Source organism: Citrus clementina, unplaced genomic scaffold (genome assembly GCF_000493195.1).
Source record: "Citrus clementina cultivar Clemenules unplaced genomic scaffold, Citrus_clementina_v1.0 scaffold_7, whole genome shotgun sequence".
NCBI lineage: Eukaryota > Viridiplantae > Streptophyta > Magnoliopsida > Sapindales > Rutaceae > Citrus > Citrus x clementina.
The window spans coordinates 7588861-7609540 of record NW_006262075.1 but is presented as its reverse complement, the minus strand read 5'-3'; the positions used below and the strand labels follow the sequence as shown (position 1 = coordinate 7609540).

Below are 20680 nucleotides of genomic sequence, written 5' to 3'. Positions count from 1 at the left end.
GATGTCATGATTCATGGGCATGTTTTGATCATGATGAACTTGCTTGACTGGACCGTGAGCTTTGAGTATGTGAAGTGCTATATTGGATCATCATGGTCTTATGATTTTGGTAGATGTGAAGCATTATTTAGCTGTTATCATGTGCTAGTGTTTGTGTATGTATGTCTCTTAGAGAGTATATGTATAACTGAATCATTGACAGATAGTGCTTAAGTGGTACTTTATGTTTACGGTATGTTTCTTGACGGTATGACAAGAACACTGAACACGATATTTCTAATATAATTTTAAACAAGTGTTGTGAGTTACAGAGTGATCTTGAAAACTTTTTTTTTCTTTTTTTTTTTTGGGGGTAGGCAGTGTTGGCATATGATTTGTTCGCTTCAATGCCATATGTTCTTTACTCATTATAAGGAAGTATCACCTATAACAGGATATTCTTGCTCTATCTAAATGTTGCTTTAAGTTTCTTGAATTGAATTATTCAGATTTATGCATGCAGTATATAGCATCTAGGATTGATTTACTTGAGAAGTTGATTAATGTCCACGTTTCCAGGTTCAAATGGCAGCCGAACCTGTTAACTTGAATGCATTCCAAGAATTGGCAAGGCTGGCCCTTCCAAAAATGTATTATGATTTCTACGCTGGAGGAGTAGAAAATCAGTACACCCTGAAAGAGAATATGGAAGCATTTCATGGAATTACGCAAGTCAAATTAGTTTCAATGAGCAATCTTAGAAATAGATTCAGAACTTTCAAACGACCTTTTATAATATCTCCCAGGTTTTGGCCAAGAATTCTTGTCGATGTCTGCAGGATAGATATATCGACTAGTACACTTGATTACAAAATCTCGGCTTCCATTATCATTGCTCCAACGGGTTTGCATAAGCTTGCAAACCCTGAAGGTCTTATTCCTTTAAGTTGTTCATCATTAAGATTTTGTCCAAATTCTAACATTAACTGTTTGTATATATTCCAGGAGAGGTAGCCACAGCCAGAGCAGCAGCTTCATGTAACACCATAATGGTTTTATCCTTCACATCTAGCTGCTCCATAGAGGAGGTTGCCGCCAGCTGCAATGCTGTTCGCTTCTATCAATTATAAGCAGTTGGCTTGTCTTGAGTGCTTTTTTATTTTTTTCCCCCACTAGCAAACTGCTTTTTTTTTTTTTGAGCAACAACGATTTTCTTCTTTCTCGTAATGTTGCTTAAAGGGTTTTTGTGAATAGGCATACAAGAAACGAGATATGGCAGCTACTTTAGTGCAGAGAGCCGAAAGGAATGGTTTTATGGCTCTTGTCCTAACTGCTGATACTCCAAGACTTGACAGAAGGGAGGCAGATATAAAGAACAAGTGAATTATCATCTCTTTTATCTTTGGTTCTAGATATTCCAAGTACTACCACATATAACTGAATTTAAATTTTGGTTAAAAAAACAAAAAATTTAGGATGGTGATATGACACAAATCTTTTTATTGTGACATCATAAGAAATATATAGTGCCCTCTACCTTTATTTGGGCACAGTAAACAACGTCTTTTGAATCTCACTCAACAACTTCTGCAGAATGATTGCACAGCAGTTGAAGAACTTGGAAGGCCTCTTATCAACCAAAGTCACCTCTGTGAGTGTAACAGTTTTCATTTATTTATTTATTGATTTTTTTGGTTCTTAGCCTGTATTTACTTTTGCTGCTTGTTTAAACTCATAGACTATATCTATAATCCTTTAGATTAACTTAAATGATTACACTTTTTGTAGGATACAGGTTCAAATTTAGAAGCTTATGCCAAGGAGACCATGGATCCTTCTTTAAGTTGGAAGGTAGAGATCAATGAAGTCTTCCTTTCACCTTTTATATGCTTCAACAGTATCTCTCAGCTTAAAATTTGCTCAGGCTGTTTCTTTCCCTTGCTTGGAAAATATATCAAGAAAAAAGAAGTGTCTATTATTCAGCTACTTAGAACAAATAGATCATGGATATTATTTTGCTTGGTTAGTGATCTTAATACTCTTTCTAAAGTTTGAGTCTGAAGATTATCACATGCTTCTGCAGGATATAGAATGGCTAAGATCTATTACAAACTTACCAATTTTGATCAAGGGGGTACTTACTCGTGAAGATGGTATGATCAAAGCTCCATTTGATGATATAAGTATCTCTTTGTTTTGTTTTTCCATGTAACTTCAGACTAAAAAAGGGATTCTCGTCCACTTCTACACAGTCAGTCTTTAAGCCAGAGGTTCATTTATGCGGGGATTGTTAGTGGAATTAGAGGTTTAGAATTAAAATTTGTAGAATTGGAGATGCCAGTCAACCAAATGAAAATATTCTTGTTAAATCTCCTCATCATTATATATCTGTTTTATGAATTTCATCACATTTTTTCTGCGCACATAATTGAAGATTCTTGTTAATTGCTTGGTCTCTAAAATTTTCAGCAATAAAAGCTGTGGAAGTAGGCGTTGCTGGGATTATTGTCTCCAATCACGGAGCTCGACAGTTAGATTATACTCCTGCCACTATCTCTGCTCTGGAAGAGGTGACTATAAATTTCACTTGAAAAATAGGTTTGCACAGAATTAATTATTCTGTCATTGAGATTGTTCTTTTATAGAGATTTACAGCACACATAAAACCATTAAATCAGGAAACTAAATCATTGATTTAAGGAAAGAATAGTTTCTAGGTAGATTTTCCTAAAATACATAGATTTGCACCTAAATAGCTATGTTACAGCTAATGACTAATTTACAGCTAATATATAATTACAGCACATATTTTTTTCTAATTTTCTAACACTCCCCCTCAAGCTGGTTTGAAGATATCCTCCATAGCCAGCTTGCCAACTAGAAAATTGAACTGTTTTGTGTGTAGTCCTTTGGTAAAGACATCAGCCACTTGTTCTCCAGTAGGAATGTGCTCCATATGAACCAATCCATTATCTATCTTCTCCTTGATGAAATGCTTGTCAATCTCCACATGTTTTGTTCGGTCATGAAGGACTAGATTGTGTGCTATTGAGATTGCTGCCTTGTTGTCACAGTACAACTTCATAGGAGATGATTGTGTCGCTTTTAACTCTTCCAACAGCCTCCTAATCCACATGATCTCACAAATACCATGGGCTACAGCTCTAAATTCAGCCTCAGCACTACTCCTAGCTACCACATTCTGTTTCTTGCTTCTCCATGTAACCAAATTACCACCTACAAATGAACAGTATCCAGAAGTGGATCTTCGGTCTACTATGCTTCCAGCCCAATCTGCGTCTGTGTAGGCTTCAATCTGCAAGTGTCCTTGTGGCTTAAACAGAAGTCCTTTGCCCGGTGTCCCTTTTAGATACTTTAAAATTCTGTAGACAGCTTCAAAGTGTGCCGGTCCTGGGGCATGCATAAATTGGCTAACCATACTAACAGAGAAGGATATATCTGGGCGTGTATGGGATAGATAAATCAATCTCCCAACAAGTCTCTGATAATGCTCCCTATTCTTCACATTCTCAGCTTCTGCAGGTTGCAGTTTCACATTAGGTTCTATAGGGGTTTCAGCATGTTTACACCCTAGCATACCTGTCTCGTTTAACAAGTCGATAACATACTTCTTCTGATTTACAGAAATGCCTTCTCTAGATCTAGCAAACTCCATCCCAAGAAAGTATTTTAATGCCCCGAGATCTTTAATCTCAAACTCCTCAGCCAGTTTCTTTGTTAACTTTGCTAGCTCATCACAATCATCCCCAGTTAACACGATATCATCCACGTATACTATCAAGATAGCTATTTTACCATCATTTGAATGCTTGTAAAACATTGTATGATCAGCTTGACTTTGAATATATGCATAGCGCTTAATCACCTTGCCAAAGCGCTCAAACCAAGCTCTTGGTGACTGTTTAAGTCCATACAAGGACTTCTTCAATCTGCACACTCTCTCATTTCCACACCTTTCTTCAAAGCCTGGTGGGGAACTCATATATACCTCCTCCTTAAGGTCTCCATTAAGGAAAGCATTTTTAACGTCCAATTGGTGTAAGGGCCAATTAGAGTTAACAGCAAGAGACAACAGGACCCTAATTGAGTTGATTTTAGCTACCGGAGCAAAGGTCTCTTGGTAATCTATCCCATAGGTTTGAGTAAAACCTTTTGCAACAAGACGGGCTTTGTATCTCTCGACACTCCCATCTGCCTTACTCTTGATAGTAAACACCCATTTGCACCCCACAACCTTTTTTCCATTCGGTAATTCTACCATCTCCCAAGTATCATTCTTCTTCAAGGCATTCATCTCTTCAAACACAGCCAACCTCCAATTTGGATCACCAAGTGCTTCTTGAATATTTCTAGGCACAACAAGTTTTGAAATGTTTGTAGTGAAAGCTCTATAATTGTCAGAAAGGTTTTGATAGGAAATATATTTGGCAATAGGATGTTTGGTACAGGTTCGGGTTCCTTTTCTAAGGGCAATGGGGAGGTCAAGATTAAGATTCTGTTCAAGAATAACAGGGGCTGGTTCTAAAATAGATTCAGGTGCAGAGTTCTCTTCCCTAGAATCTGATCGTAATGGTAAGTTTAAGTCAGTAATAGGAAAGGAAGAGGAAGGAACAGAAGAAGGATTACCTGAGGCATTTGGATGACCATTGCTTAGGGCTTCCGGTTGACCACGTGCTTGGATAATGGCCTGGTCTCTACCACCTCTAAGGACACCTTTCCTAGAATAAACCACAGGCTCAAGATTGTTTCTATTTTTTTTTATTCGTAGTATTTCTTTTTCTGTCAGACCAATGTCAGATTTGGTTTCTTTAAGCCTAGTTTCCAAGGTTTCTTTTTCAGAAAAGGTATCAACTAGTGTGCTAGGTAAGGGTTCAGCAATTTCCCAAAAATTTGGTTCAACTATCTTCTCCCCCTGAAGCAAATTTTTGGTAAAGTATAATGTATTTTCCATGAAAGAAACATCCATAGTGACAAAAAAACATTTTGTAAGGGGATTAAAGCATTTGTAACCCTTTTTATTGGGTGCATACCCTATAAAAACACATTTTTCGGCTCTTGGATCTAATTTAGACCTTAGCCTCTTTGGCGTGTGCACATATGCTGTGCAGCCAAATATTTTCAAAGGTAAGTCAGAATTGATTCTAGATTCTGGGAATACCTTTTTTAAGCAATCCAACGGGGTGATATATTGTAAAACTTTGGTAGGCATCCTGTTAATAAGATACGAAGCTGTCAGTATAGCATCACCCCATAGATACTTTGGAACATTCATATAAAATATCATGGCTCTAGCTACTTCTAACAAGTGCTTGTTCTTAAGCTCAGCAATGCCATTTTGTTCAGGTGTGTCGGAACAAGAGGATTGGTGTAAAATTCCTTGTTCATTTAAAAAAGTTTCCAAAACTTTATTAAAATACTCCGTTCCATTGTCAGATCTCAAAATATTAATTTTTGTTTGAAATTGAGTTTCAATCATCCTATAAAATTCTTTAAAAATCTGTTCTACATCAGATTTTTCTCTCATTAAGTAAACCCAACACAGACGTGTATGATCGTCAATAAAAGTCACAAACCATTTTTTTTCAGAAATTGTGGTCACTTTTGAAGGACCCCAAACATCACTGTGGAATAAATAAAACGGTCTTGAAGCATGATAAGGTTTTGGAATATAAGATTTTCTTTGACTTTTTGCCATTAAACAACTCTCACATTGAAATGATGAAGGATCAATCCCTTTAAATAGCATTGGAAATAAATGTTTTAAATAAGGAAAACTTGGGTGGCCAAACGACAATGCCAAACTATTATTTGATCACGAGTAGATAAAGAACTAATACTACTTAGCCCTTGAACTATTTTATTACTAAGAAATTTATCCTCGAAATAATAGAGACCATTAATCATCCTAGCACTGCCAATCGTCTTCCCCGAGCTCCGGTCCTGAAAAATGCAATAGGATTCATAGAAAATAACATAACAGTTAGAGTCTCTAGATAGTTTGCTAACTGACAATAGATTACAAGCAAGTTTAGGGACATAGAGAACAGATTTAAGATCTACTCTCTCAGAAAGTTTTATAAGGCTTTTTCCTACAATTGGTGAGAGATTACCATCGGCTATCCTAACCTTCTTATTTTCGGGACATGGTGAAAAAGTCTCAAACAAATGTAAGGAATTGGTCATATGGTCGGATGCTCCTGAATCTATTATCCATGGAGCAGATTTAAATTGACAAGATAGAGCATAGAATTTATTACCTGTATGTGCCACAGAAACACTAGGAACATTGGGTACCGAATTAAATTTTAACAGTGCAAGAAGATGCTCCATCTGCTCTTTGGTGAAGGGGCTGGTCTCAACCTCATTGGCAGTAGGGTTGGCTCGGCCAGCTTTCCCTTTCCAATTTGCAGGTTTCCCATGAATTTTCCAGCAGGTCTCACGGGTATGGCGAGGCTTATGACAAAAATCACACCAAACTTGTTGTTTTTCATCAGATTTGCGTTGCAAAATAGGAGCCTTGCTTCCAGTCATGGAGACCAGGGCAGAACCTTCAGCAACCCCAGTTCCCTTCTTGCCAAGCATCACATTCCTCCGACTCTCCTCTCTTCTGACCTCTGAAAAAACGTCACCAATTGAAGGTAGGGGCTGTCTTCCAATAATTCTCCCCCTCACCTCATCAAACTCGACATTCAGTCCAGCCAAAAACTTAAAAATGCGGCCATCCTCTACAGTCTTTTTGTGATGTTGAGCATCCTCGGGAGATTTCCACTCATAGGTGTTGAAAAGGTCAAGGTCTTGCCAAATCCGCTTTAAGGAATTAAAATATTTTGTGACATTGTGCTCCCCTTGTCGCATCTCTCCGAGTTTGAGGATCAACTCAAAAATCTGTGATTGATTTCCGAGATCAGAATACATCTGATTTACATTCTCCCAAAGCTCTTGTGCCGTTGGATAGCACATATAATTAGAGCTAATATCTTCTTCCATTGAATTCACAAGCCACGTCATCACCATGGAATTCTCGGCATCCCATGTAACATAGGCCGGATCATCCACTGCAGGAGCCTTCTTTTCACCAGTCAAATAGCCCTTTTTTCCACGCCCTCTAATATACATCCTAACTGACTGAGACCATCTCAGAAAATTGTCACCATTCAAACGAATTGTGGTGATTTGTACAGAATGAGATTCTGAGGAGGTAGCACTGATTTTTGAAACATCCGTGCTACTAGGATTGTTCATAGAGGATTGAGGGACAGTACTGGAATTGGATGAAGAGTCTGACATGGTTTTAGGGTGCAGGGATCAAAAGTTTAGGGTGTAGGGATCAAAAGGAAGAAAAAAGGAATTCCGGCAAGATATTCTTCCTGCTCTGATACCAACTTGAAAAATAGGTTTGCACATAATTAATTATTCTGTCATTGAGATTGTTCTTTTATAGAGATTTACAGCACACATAAAACCATTAAATCAGGAAACTAAATCACTGATTTAAGGAAAGAATAATTTCTAGGTAGATTTTCCTAAAATACATAGATTTACACCTAAATAGCTATGTTACAGCTAATGACTAATTTACAGCTAATATATAATTACAGCACATATTTTTTCTAATTTTCTAACAATTTCACACCACTATTAGTATTCTAATCTGCAGATAATATGAGCTAGATTTGTCTACAGATCTAAACTTCACTTTTATAAGTACATAAACAATCGTGAGAATCTTATTAATTAAAAATATATGTCAGTTTATTTTGATTTTAGTTGATTAGTAGAATGCATTCCAAATTTTTTTTTAAGACTGTAATCCAAACTGACAACTGTGCTACTGCAATTGAATTTAACTTGAAAGGTTGAGAAATATCATATGAGGATTACATAATTCTCCTAATTATTGCTCTGAGTTTTAAGCTAAATGCATATGAAGAAACCTTAGGAAACAGAACATGCAACTGTCAGGTGCTGGCAGTGCTAGTGCATTTGGTTTTTACTAGTTTTCTGACATGTAGACGTTTTCACTTGCTGAGTCCATGTACTAATGATGGAGATCTTGTAATAATACATTTTTCAATCAAACCAGCTTGATGTAGAAATGACTGGCATTTTGCAGTAAGATATGTTATGCGTCTGGGTTATACTCTAGATTTTAACAAGGAAATCGTAACCAATACAGTTTGTACTTGTCAACCTGAGCTTGCAGGTGGTTGATGCCGTTAAACGAAGAGATCCGATTCTTGTGGATGGGGGAGTGCGGCGAGGAACAGATGTTTTCAAGGCATTGGCCCTCGGTGCACAAGCTGTACTTGTAAGCTTTACGCAACTATACCCTTAATTTTTTGAATTTCAATCGACAAAAAAGTTATATGTTGAGATTCTGGAGCCACCTTTCTTCTCCCTGTTGTTAGCAGTTGATACCAGGATAATAAAAGTAACATAGAGAAACTTATTTCAGCTGCAACTTCTTAATACAACTACTTTTATTGTTAGAGCATAACTCTATTGTTCGGGCCGCCCTTGCTTACATAGATGTATGTAATATGTTACTCCAGATCGAAAGGCCTGTAATCCATGGCCTGGCTGCAAAAGGGGAATATGGGGTGAGACGCGTCATTGAAATGCTAAGGATGAGTTTGAGCTGACCATGGCCCGAACAGGTTGTCCTACCGTAAAACATATTAGAAGGAACCATGTGAGAGCTGATTGTGAGAGACTCCATTCAATGCTGTAAAAATATTTTTCTGTTCCAGAATATTCTAATGTATGGATGAATCAAACCATAAGCAATAATTTAAACTAACTAAAATTTTAAGTATTTTCACGGTTTATACGTTATAGAATGCTTTTGTTGATTTATTTTCTGATCCTGTTACTGTATGCACTAAATGGTCACACCATGCAGGACAAATTTGCAAAAGGCCACGGACCAAAGCGCCTAATATGCCAAATGCATCAAAGTGAAATTCTAAAATTTTGCCTCATTGTTACAGTCTCTATTGGTGCTTCACGTCTTCAAATCCTTCTCCCATATTCAAAACTAAGTGAGCATCATAAAAAAATGAAGGTTAGTGGAGCCCTTCATTTAACATTTGTATATCATTCAGTGCAATACAAAAGAGGCCACAGAGATCTGAGAAACATTGATTACTGAATAAGATGAAAATGAAAGGACCCATCAGTTGCTACATTAAAATAAACTGTATCCAAGACCAAGCAAGATCAGTTGGGTATATCGAACAAAGATAAAAGGTAACAACAGCATATCATTCACCCTCATGGGCTTCAACCTTCTACCTTCACTGTGCAAGACACACAAACGAGCGACAAAAATATACCCAGTTCCAGAAGCCAAGTGACAGAGCAAAGGGTGATGAATGTCATTGAGTTTCTGGACATCCTACAACTCCTCCCAACTGGCTTCAATCAGCTCTGCCCTCATCCAGCAACTGGAAACCTTGAATGATCCATTTTCTTTTTCCTTGTATGGCTTTAATAAAGGGAGAGCTTCCCTGTCATTAATTGTACCAGCAAAGATTCACCATTCGAAGATATCAAGGGTGGAAAAGGTGAGGATCGGGTGTCAAAATTCCTGCATTGCCTGTTTTCAAAGGAACATTAAACTACATATACAAATTCATTTCTTATACAATATGACGCCTTTTGACAAGAACTCAAGAACAAAAGGTATCCTGACCTTCATTTAAAGCAGACAATGTCATACTATTCAAGGTTTGTCAATAGCCCATCCAAAGCATCTTATCATTTCCTTTTGCACCCTCTCTGACTTCAATGCAGTCTCCATTTTTGCTTTGAAACTTGAATTGCACTCTGATTAGTACCTCAAGATTGAAGGACGATACGGTAAAGGAGTTGAAACTGTAAAATGCAAAAGAGAAAATAGCTATAAGAATAAGTTTTAAGCTTGGTTAATTAGTACCAAAGACATACCCATTTACTTCATCACATTTTCTCTCTGATTCAAAAGGAAAGTTTCAGCCTCAGGCACCACTTCCAATGCTTCTGAGTAAGTGCTCTGCTCTACTATCCATTAGCTAATGTGCCTGGCAGTCAATCCTGCATACAAGAATGTTTTCCGCTTTCCAATTGAGAAATCAAGATCCAGAATGAGTAGATAGCAGTTGCAGAGGATGACTTACCACGTAATTGATCTTTGGGGCATGAAGATGTAACATTTCAGTCATCTCTTGTATGCTTCTCATACCATTCTTGTGAAAAATGAACTCAATAAGATGAAATTGTCTAGGTTTGTCATCCACAGCATTAGACTTACAGCCTTATTTAGACTGAAAAAATAGGGTAACAACTGATCAAGAAAACAAAAAATTGCGAGCTAATGGACATTGTCACACCTTAATATTTTCCAATGGTATACATATCTTTCACAATACATTTTGCAAGTATGACCATTCCCTGTAGCCTGAAAAGAAAAGGAAACATTTAGCATGAGATAACTTTGAATTAAGAATAAGCGGTGACAATAAGATAGAAGAATACAAAATCATGATAAGCTGTACAATGAACATGTAATTTAGAAACCTAATTCCGATTTGATTCTACAAATAAAACTATAAAAAATGCGGAGAAGAGATTACCTGTGCATCTGTAGAATATTAATCATGAGAAATATAAGTGGACGTGAGAGATATTTCCCCTCTCTGCCGTTCCCTCTTTATAACGTTCTTCCAGCTTAGGGCATGAAAAAATCTTCAAGTCCAGCAACTGAGGAAGGTAGTCATCAGGCAGTGTCTCCAATTTCGGGCAGAATCCGATTGTCAAGGAACAAAGACGTGGCATGAGTCTATCATGTGGCCACGTACTCGTTGTAACACTATACTTCCACTCTTTCCATCCTTTCATTTTCTGAAATTCAAGAGATTTCAACCTGGGAAAAGCAACAAATGGTTTGCTAGGCTTGCTTTCTTCTATGCCCGAAGACCTACTTCGATCTGTTCCCAAAACTTTACCTTCATCTTTCCTCAAAAGTCTACTTTCATCTATTCCCAAAAATTCATTACCCACTTTTTCCAGCCTCCTCATATTCCTTACAGTAAGTGATTCAAGAGATGGCAATTCTCCCAAACGAGGCAATTGCTCCAAGTTAATGCAACGATCTAATGACATCGACCTCAACTTAGCTAATGACATTATGAAAATGGAGGATAGCGTGTTTCCTCTATGGTAAAATATCTCCAATCTCTCTAGATTTGGAGGTACTTGTAAACCTTCAAGAGCATCCTCATCATCCTTATTCGTACTCCCCTTTTCCCGATCCTTTTCCAAGCTTAGATACAAAGCAAGGAGATTTTCCTTTTTCCCAAGTTCTGCTTTGTTAATCTCATCCTTACTCACATTTCCCAGCTTTTTAATTTTAAGGGATCCTCGAAGATGGTTCAAGCTTTTCAGACATTCAAGTTTACATGCTTTATCATCATCACTTCCAACACTGACAATGAATTCATTTAAGGTCCGAAGACAAGTCAATCTTTCAATTCCTTTTGGCATGTAACTCAGTGAAGTCCCATCATTTACCAAATGCCACAAGTTGATCAACTGCCCCATCCTTTGAGGCAACCTTTTTAGACTGATGCACCAACTGAGCTCCATGGTTTCTAAATTATACAAGTCACACAGCGACTCAGGCAGTTCTGCTATTTTGCTATTCCTAGACAAGTTAAGGTACCTCAAGTGTAACAATTTTCTTATTCCTCTTGGAACTCGCTTAATGACATTATAAAAACCATTATCCTGGTTACTCAAATCTAACGACCTCAAACATGTCAAATTATCAAATAATGCAGATAGATTTATGCCAGTCATAAAACCCTCTCCGCGCTCAACCACAAGGCTGCGTAATCTTTTTCTATTATAAACTGAAGTAGGGAACTTGCGCTCTGTTTCAAACTTTATCATTAAATGCTTAATATTTTCATTAGACTCTAATGGACACATTTCAAAACCATTGACCTCTAGATTGAAACATTCATTTATTGTAAGAAACTGAGCAAAATCATGAACTATATTGTGCATCTTGCACCTTATTATTCTACCATCAAACTCATTTTTTTGAAAATCATGGAGTAAAGAGCGTGATGCTAAGCTTTCAAAGAACTCCTCTCCAATTAACTCCATATCATCTCTTCCCTCTACCTTAAGGTAACCCTGAGCCATCCATAATTTGATCAATCTATCTTTCTCTATCTCATAGTTTTTTGGAAAGATGGCGCAATACAAGAAGCATTTTCTCAATGCGGAGGGCAAATCATAATAGCTCAATAATAGAGGCAAAAAATGCTCTTTATCTGCTAGTTTAAGTTCCCATATCTTGCTCTTCAAGACATTTAACCACTCTCCAATGTTTCGTTTAAAACGCAAGTGGCTTCCTATAACCTTTACAGCAAGAGGCAAGTTTTTGCACTTACGTATAACTTGTCTACCAATGTGTTCCAGTTCTTGAAACTCCTCATCACTTCTCCTCCAGTAAAATGCTACTAGACAGAACAAAGACCAAGAAGCCTCCTCAGACAGTGTCCCTAGTGAGATCATCCTGGTGTTTCCCATCTTATTTACGACATTCGCCTCGCCTGTAGTCACCAAAATTCTACTTCCCTCAGAACCCGATTTAAGAGAGTACATCAATTGTTGCCAATAATTGAAATATCTACTCCTCACATCATCCAAGACAAGAAGAAACCTGTTTCCTTGAATATAATGACTTATTTGTTGCAACACAGTATCTATTTCAACTAGATCCGATGATACACCATCTTTAAGAGATTCAAGAATTGCTCTGGCAATCCTAATCTCAGGATAAGACGCAGACACCCAAATCCTTTTGCTGAAATGGGTTTTGACAGCATCAATGTCAAAGACTTGCCGAGAGAGAGTTGTTTTTCCGGAACCGTCCATCCCTACGATAGAAATAATAGGGAGGGTCGTTTGTTTTTCACTACTCTCACACAACAGTAAGTTGAGTAGTCTATTCTTTTCCCCATCTCTCACAATAACCTGTGATGAATCAACAACAGAGATCATAGGTCGTTCTTGTTCTATGTCTCCTGTATCTGCAGGGTCACTACTCTTCAACCCAGACCCATCTAGTGTTTGACTCAGATTCTTTAACTTCAAAGCTACGTCACGACGCAGAAATAGAAGCCGACAAGTTAACAGATAGGAGCGTACCTTTCTGGTACGCATGGAAGCATTCCAGATAGCAGTGTTCAGCTCATCCAACTCGTCGTCAATGTCGAAGAACATCTTCTTAAGTTCGACTAAGCGACCTCCCACACCGTTGACCCCCACTTGTCCGACTTCTTCATCGTCAAGCACGGCTCGAATGTCCTGGAACTTGTTGGTCAGTTCTTGGATCTTCGCCTTTTCTTCATCGATGATCTTTCTGCGGACTGAAGCCAACTGATCCAAGGCTTTGGAGAACATATTGAACGGTGGTAGTATAACTGATGAATAATGATGATTCAAGAGAGATGAGCAAAAATTGGATTATTTGTTGTGCTTTTCGAATAATTCTGCACCCATTTACCATATAATTTTTTATTACGAAAGTGTACTCTTGTTATCTCGTGTTTATTTTATGGAATGGGGGTGAAAAGTGTGAATTTTTTTTATTTCAGTATTTACTTCACTTATTTAACGAGGAATTGGGTATCTTATTTTATAGGTTCCACTTATTTTTAGAGTGGAGAGTGGAAGTGGGACTTCCATTGGGGGAGGTGGGAGTGGGAATTCTCACTCCCACCTCTTCCTTTTCTACTTTTTTTTAATTTTAATTTAATTTAATATTTTATAATTAATAAAATAAAATAAATAATATTATTATATTTAATTAAATAATAATTTATATTGACTCTAAGTTAAAATTATTTTAAAATAATAATATTATATTAATAGAGAATTAATAAATATAATATTATTGTATTTATTTTAAAAATAATAGTACTATATTTATTTAATATTAATAATAATAAATAATTTATTCTAAGAAAATATTAATTTTGTACTAAATAATATTATATTATTATTTTATATAATAATAAATTTAATGTAATTATATTTAAATTTAATATAATTATATTAAATAAAATAAAATAACGTTTCATTTTATATTAGAATTAAAATTAATAAAAAAATGTGATGTTCATAATTAAGAATATTAATAATTATTATAAATTTACAAATATAATAAAATAAATATTTATTCATTAAATATATTTTTTATTAGCTTTGTAATTAAAAATTATAATTCTTTAAATAAGGATAAAATTATAATTTGAAACTATTTACTCCCAATCCAAGACAAAGTAAACACATAAATTGGATTCTGATCTCTATTCCATACTTCCATTTCAGTGTAAGTAAACAACCTACTCACACTTCCACTCCACACTCCCAGGATTCTCATTCCTCAGAATTCCCACTTCAATCCAAAAAATAAACGCTACCTTAAATTACTATTATAGCCCAACATTATATCTTTAAGCGTCTCTCTCTTTCCAAGATATATTGATAAATAGAAAGACTTTTACTTCCGTTTATAGGTAGGGGACCGGTCAGGGGGAGGGATGGGAACTGGGAAGGGACTCTAACTTCTCAGTATATTTTTTATATTCTACTTTTTTATCATCTCCAGCAGAATTATTCGAGGAGATCATCGCTTCTTCTCTAAAAAATAACAAAGAATCGCCAAAGGTTCTCCATTCTGAATAATGAATTTTTTTTTTTAAACTTAATTTAATTATATTAAAATAAAAAATTTATTTACACCTTACATTAATATTAATCTATTAAAAAAGTTATACTACAAAATATAAAATATCAAAATAATTATCTGCATCAATCTTCATAAACCTATAATAAAAAGAAAAAAATTTATATCTATAATGAAATAAATGAACTAATGATCGTGAATGTCTGCAGTGGAGTGCTGGGTGGCTGGCTACTTTAGAAATTAGATTTTACAAATTTACTTTAGCTTTTGTTTTATTAAATAAAAGTTTAAAACAAAAATTATGGGCTAAGGCCTGATCGAAGCTAATTTAAGATTATAATTATTTAATTACACATGAAAGTTTCATAGTATATTTATATAAATATTTTGATATTTATTATTTTTTTAATATTTAATATTTTATAATTTAGATTTTATTATTTACTCATCAATAATTCTAAAAAATAAAAATAAAATTAAAAATTAAAATGAGAAAATGAGGAGAGGATGAGATTCGACTTCATCCTCTTCTTTGAATAAGTAATTGAGTAAAAAATTGTCTCATTTCTTTACCGAATAAAAAACTGAGTATAAAATTATCCTTATGCCCTCTTTGAATAGAAAAAATTCCCTACGGCCCTCGTCCTTTTGGAGATTTCTGCCATTCGTTCTTTCTTTAACCTAAATTAATTTTTTGTATTCCGTTCAAAAAAACAAGAATCCATGCACGTTCATTGACATAAAAATTTTGAGTTTTAATTGAGATCAAGTTTATCTTTATATTTCTATACATGATTTCTAGTGTTTCATGATTGGTTTGAGAATTTCAGTTTTGAGGGAAAAAAAAAAAAAAGCCATTGCAACAAGTCAACAATAGAGGATAGAAAAATTAAAAAAGAAAGAAGAGAGATAAAGATCGCTAACTGGATTAATACATATTTAATAAGGGTATATTAGGTATATAAATAAGTTTAGTGAGTAAAAAATAAAATTTAAAATTTTAATAATGAATTTATTTAAACATATAAATATATTGAGTATTGGTAAGTTCAAATTGACTCACTCATTATCTTATTGTTTATAGAGGATGGATATTTGGAGAAAATTTAACAAATCTGCGATGAATGTAAGCTGAGCCCAAGTTTACCGTATTTATGCAGCTACTAACTACTACGGCACTACCCTTCACCTTTTCCTCTTCTACATTGCATGGAAAAGAGACGATCAAGGGGAATACTTTTGGTGTGTTTACTTCTTGGATTGAAGAATCGGATCATTAACTGCACTTAATTCACAAAATAAGAGTGAGAATCAAAATGAGAATTATGGAGCTGAGAATGGGAGACTGATCGAGTTTCAATTCTACCCCCATTAATATATAATATTCCCCAAATGCCTTTTTTTAGATGATATATATATATATATAAAAGCAAATCCCATTAGCCTAAACTACTCGTACGAATCTCCATACAGCCGAACACCATTGCAGGCACACCTTACTGTTGCTGCCAAAAATCAACCACCATCTTTGTCATTGTTGGTCTGTTGACTATGGAGCAACAACTGGTTACCGGCTTCATCTTTGTTTGGGCCATCTTGTTTTCATCTCTGTTTGATCCGTCTCGATTTCGTCTCCGTTTCATCTCTGATAGCCACAATTCCGATCTAATGATGACGATGGTTTGTTGTTGTTGATGATGAGATTGATGACTTATTGATGATGGTGGTGATGATGATGATAAAAAGTATCATAATTAATTACTATTGTAACATTAATAATAATAGTAATATTGTTATTAACAGCAACAACGATAATAATGATAAATATAAAATAATAATTAAGATAATAATTAATTAAATTTTTTTTAGTGATTCGTAATAATCTAACTCATTTCGATTCCGATTCTTTCAATTTAAATAAACAATTTATTCTTATTTTAATTGCTTATTCTAATTTCAGCTTATTCCAATTCTAATTCATTCCACTTTCATCTCATTTTGATTCTTATTTAGTAAATGCATCATTTATATAGTAATGTTAAGACTGATTTATTGCATATATACCAAACAAATCATTAAGACCTAATCCTAGTCAAAGACTAATTAACGAACTTTAAGAACCACACGAACACCAAGAAAATCAAAAGAAGTAACAAAGATTTGAAGACCCATAGAGCGTTTATCAATATGAGAGAACAAGTCACAGAGGGAATCTTTGTAGTGCTTTCCTAATTGGTTTAAAGAGAAAATCATTTTTCTAAAATGATAGATATCCGAAATTTTTTATCTCGAATAACTATCCTAAATTATATAATATTTATTAACTGATTGATAATTTTTTATAAGATTCAAGTAAATTAATTATATTATTCCACCAATCAATTAATAAACAACATGTCATTTGAGATAGCTATTTGGACTAAAAAATTTGAGATATGTAGCACTACTCTTTTCTAATAGTAACCACCTTCCATACATGCCACACATGTCCAAATTAATCCTCTTCCAAATAGTATACAATTTAATCGGACGGATGATATCTGTTGACCGTCCTATTCATCTGATTTTATCTCAACCGATGTATCATACTCCTGAAATCAATTTATCAGATCAATTTAATTATCTAAAATGGCATGTCGTACGTGTCTTGTTTTCCAGATTTGATCTTCATTTTTCAATAAATGAGGAATAGGCAAACAGCCCTCTTTTTCTAATTTTTTTATATATAGAGGAAGGATTATTAGATGAAATAATGAGATATTAAATTGGTTATTTATTAATTTGTGAGATATATATCGTGAATTGGTTGGAAATACGATTAGACTTCAATAGTTCAATTTTGAATAACATATATGTTTTTTCTCTTTTGAATGAATATGAGTATCGTTGTTTTTTATTTTAATGAAATATTTTGAAAACCAACAAATAATATCCTAAAAAATATATCAAGTATTTTTTTCATTGTTGTTGTAAGGATTGATCATACTCATGCGAATTTTTATTGTAATCTATATTGTTGCATATGAAGAATCATATTTATCAATGAGAGATTACTAATTTCCCCCTATTATAATCAATATATATCATTTGCCCCCTTACTATTTTTATAATAGCCAATAACCCTCTTGATAATATAAGTTTATCATATTACTCTTATTGAGAGTAATAATATAGGTACAAACTCTTATATAAATTTATTTTGTTTAAATTGATGTGACATAATAAAATTAGTTGGATTAAATATCTCTTAGTCCACATGATTTATTTTTATTATTTTATATTTTGATTCAACTAATGAATTAATGACAAATCAGTTTGTACAAGAATTTGCAGCCATATCATCACTCTATTTTCAAATAAACTTTTATCATATTTATTATAAAATTAAATAAATGACATGAATGAAAATTAAAATAATAATTAAGTATTAAAAATTAGAAATATATATTTTGATGTGAAAAAATTAATAATAAAATATTTTTTCTTGTACTTTTTTATTTTATAAACATTTCTTATAATAAATATATAAGAAAATTATTATAAAATGATTAAAAATTATTATAAGAAAACTTGAATGATAAATAAAAAATTATTAGAAAATAAATAATAAAATATTTTTTGTAATTTTTACATTTAATTTTAAAATATTGTAAAATATTTATTTTAAGAAAATGTTTACAAAATAAAAAAAGTACATAAAAATTTTACTATTAATTTTTTTGTTTACATCAAAACGTATATTTCTTTTTTTTAATCCTTCATTTTTTTATTTAGTTTCTATTCATATGATTTATTTAATTTATAATAAATATAAATAAAATGTATTTGAAAATATGGGTAATATTATAGATTTATTCTGTCAAGAGGGTTATTAGTTATCATAAAAACAACAAGGGGTAAATGGTATATATTGATTACAAGATGGGGAAATTGGCAATCTCCCTTTATTAGTTTACAATTTAGTCAATATATTCTTTCCCCAAATAAAATCATACAAATGATATTTTTTTCATCATATCAATCAATTATGTTTCATATTATCACAATACTTTAATAATAACATTTATCAAATGTAAAATTCAATGCAATCTCAAGAGTATCATCAAAATACTCTTCAAATTTTACTCTTTAAATGTCTATATGTTTATTTATGTGGTAAATAGAAGAGTGAAAAAAAATAAATTATTTTCCAAAAGACTCTTTAAATAAGACAAACTAATATTATTTTAGTTAAATCTTTCTCTTCGTCAAATTTTACCTTTCATTTTATTACTCCAGCTGATCAAATTTTTGTTACTAAGTAATTTTGTGTTGATTTTAAATGCCACGGTCGCCGTCATTGTTGTCATTATTATGATGATGATGATGATTATTATTATTATTATTATTATGTTTTAAGGTTATGTTTGGGAGCTAGGATTAAGTGTAGGATTGAACTAATTATTGGGACAAAATATTAATACCATGTTTGGCATGCTCACTTGGATTGTATTAATGGACTAAATTCAATTTTTAATCCTAAATTCATGGGATTGCTAATCCTAATTTTTGTGAGGGTTTAGTTAGAACTAGATAATGTCAAGAAAAATATTTGTCCATTTATAATATCTTCCATAATTTATTACATCATTTATTTATAACTTAAAAACTATTTATTTATTTATTGTTTTTAATTAAGTAATTTATTTTTTATTCATGATTTACTTAAAGGTTATTAATTAATTTATTATTTGAATAATTAATTTATTTTATTTAATGAAATGATATATCTCATTTGAAATAACCTATAATTTAAATAATTTATACTTCTTTATTTTTGAGTGTGTATAATTCTTATAAGTTTTATTTTTAATTAATTATAATATTTCTTGTTAAATATCTATAAACAGTTGATATTTAAATTCAAATATTAATGTAAATACTATTTAATTTCTTGTAAATTTAATTTAGCATAATTCAATCAATACCATATCAAATATAAGTCAGCACTATATATAATCCAACCTAATCTAATCCATTATAAACTAGTCTAATTCTAATAATTAATCATATCCAATTCTATGTACCAAATATAGCTTACGTGAGATAGTAGTTCTCAGTTCTCACAGCCCAGCCCGTTTGAGGTCAGCTGATGGTTCAGTTTCAGTCCATCGGTCAGAAATCTGAATAGCTTACTTTTCTTTTTGCAAGACAACTGCATTCACGCAAAACAATTGTCACTGTGTTTATGATTTTTTCTTCCTTCAGAATTGATAGCGTGTTTGAAAAAATAAATTTGTCGCCCAATGAAAGGTTAAAATTTACCCCTAATTCGGTTAAATAATTTTTATATACTATTAAAAAATAAAAAGTTAAACTGAATGAATATATATATATACACCTACGTTGCCACAGTTGTACCTTACGACGCTTTTTGTCTTTTTTCAGTAAAATCGTTGGATGCTTTCAAATTTAATCTAACGGCTAAAATTAATTATTGGATAATTCCATCAGCCACTGACAACTTCTACAACCGGTTATATTCTCTCTTTCACGTTTCTCGGCCGCCAAACAATCGCTAAGATAATGACGAAGTGAGTAATTGACACACACACTGCAGAGAAAGATGACAGAAAAAGGGATGACGGCGGGCCCCCCGGCACAAAGGTTCTTCGATTGCTTTTTGTTGTTGGTACCAGATTTATCTGCACAGCTGCAATCAACAAGTGGAGGGAACTCGAGCGAAAGTCGTTGCAGAGGAAAGAGCAAGAGAGCGATCTATGGCCTGATGATAACTCGGCAATTGCGGTACAGAAAGCCGTCAAATGATCTTTTTATTTGACTTTTGATGGATTTTCAAAAGTCTTGGTAATAAAATGTCTCTTAATTTTTCATTTTCATGGGCTATTTTGAGTTATTATTATGCATAGTTATTGGAAGAGTTAGAGTTTTAGTATT

At 33.4% G+C, this 20680-nt stretch overlaps 2 protein-coding genes and 1 pseudogene across 2 annotated transcripts in view; 2 read left to right on the top strand and 1 right to left on the bottom strand.

The window, feature by feature from the left end:
* The window catches only part of LOC18036672 (peroxisomal (S)-2-hydroxy-acid oxidase GLO4), a 92060-nt gene that overhangs the window by 103 nt on the left and 71277 nt on the right, over positions 1-20680 (top strand). The window lies entirely within an intron of this gene.
* Positions 565-8731, top strand: LOC18036717 (annotated as a pseudogene).
* LOC112096702 (putative disease resistance protein RGA3) lies at positions 9100-13603 on the bottom strand. The gene is made up of 5 exons (XM_024180024.1): positions 10614-13603; positions 10158-10438; positions 9949-10074; positions 9695-9876; positions 9100-9598 (listed from the first exon to the last, which is right to left on the bottom strand). Exon 1 carries the CDS (start codon positions 13453-13455, stop codon positions 10636-10638), a length of 2820 nt encoding a protein of 939 aa, XP_024035792.1. The 5' UTR covers positions 13456-13603; the 3' UTR covers positions 9100-9598; positions 9695-9876; positions 9949-10074; positions 10158-10438; positions 10614-10635.

Excerpts from the sequence above, each read along its gene's own strand:
- LOC112096702 (XM_024180024.1), bottom strand. The coding sequence starts at position 13,455 with ATGTTCTCCAAAGCCTTGGATCAGTTGGCTTCAGTCCGCAGAAAGATC.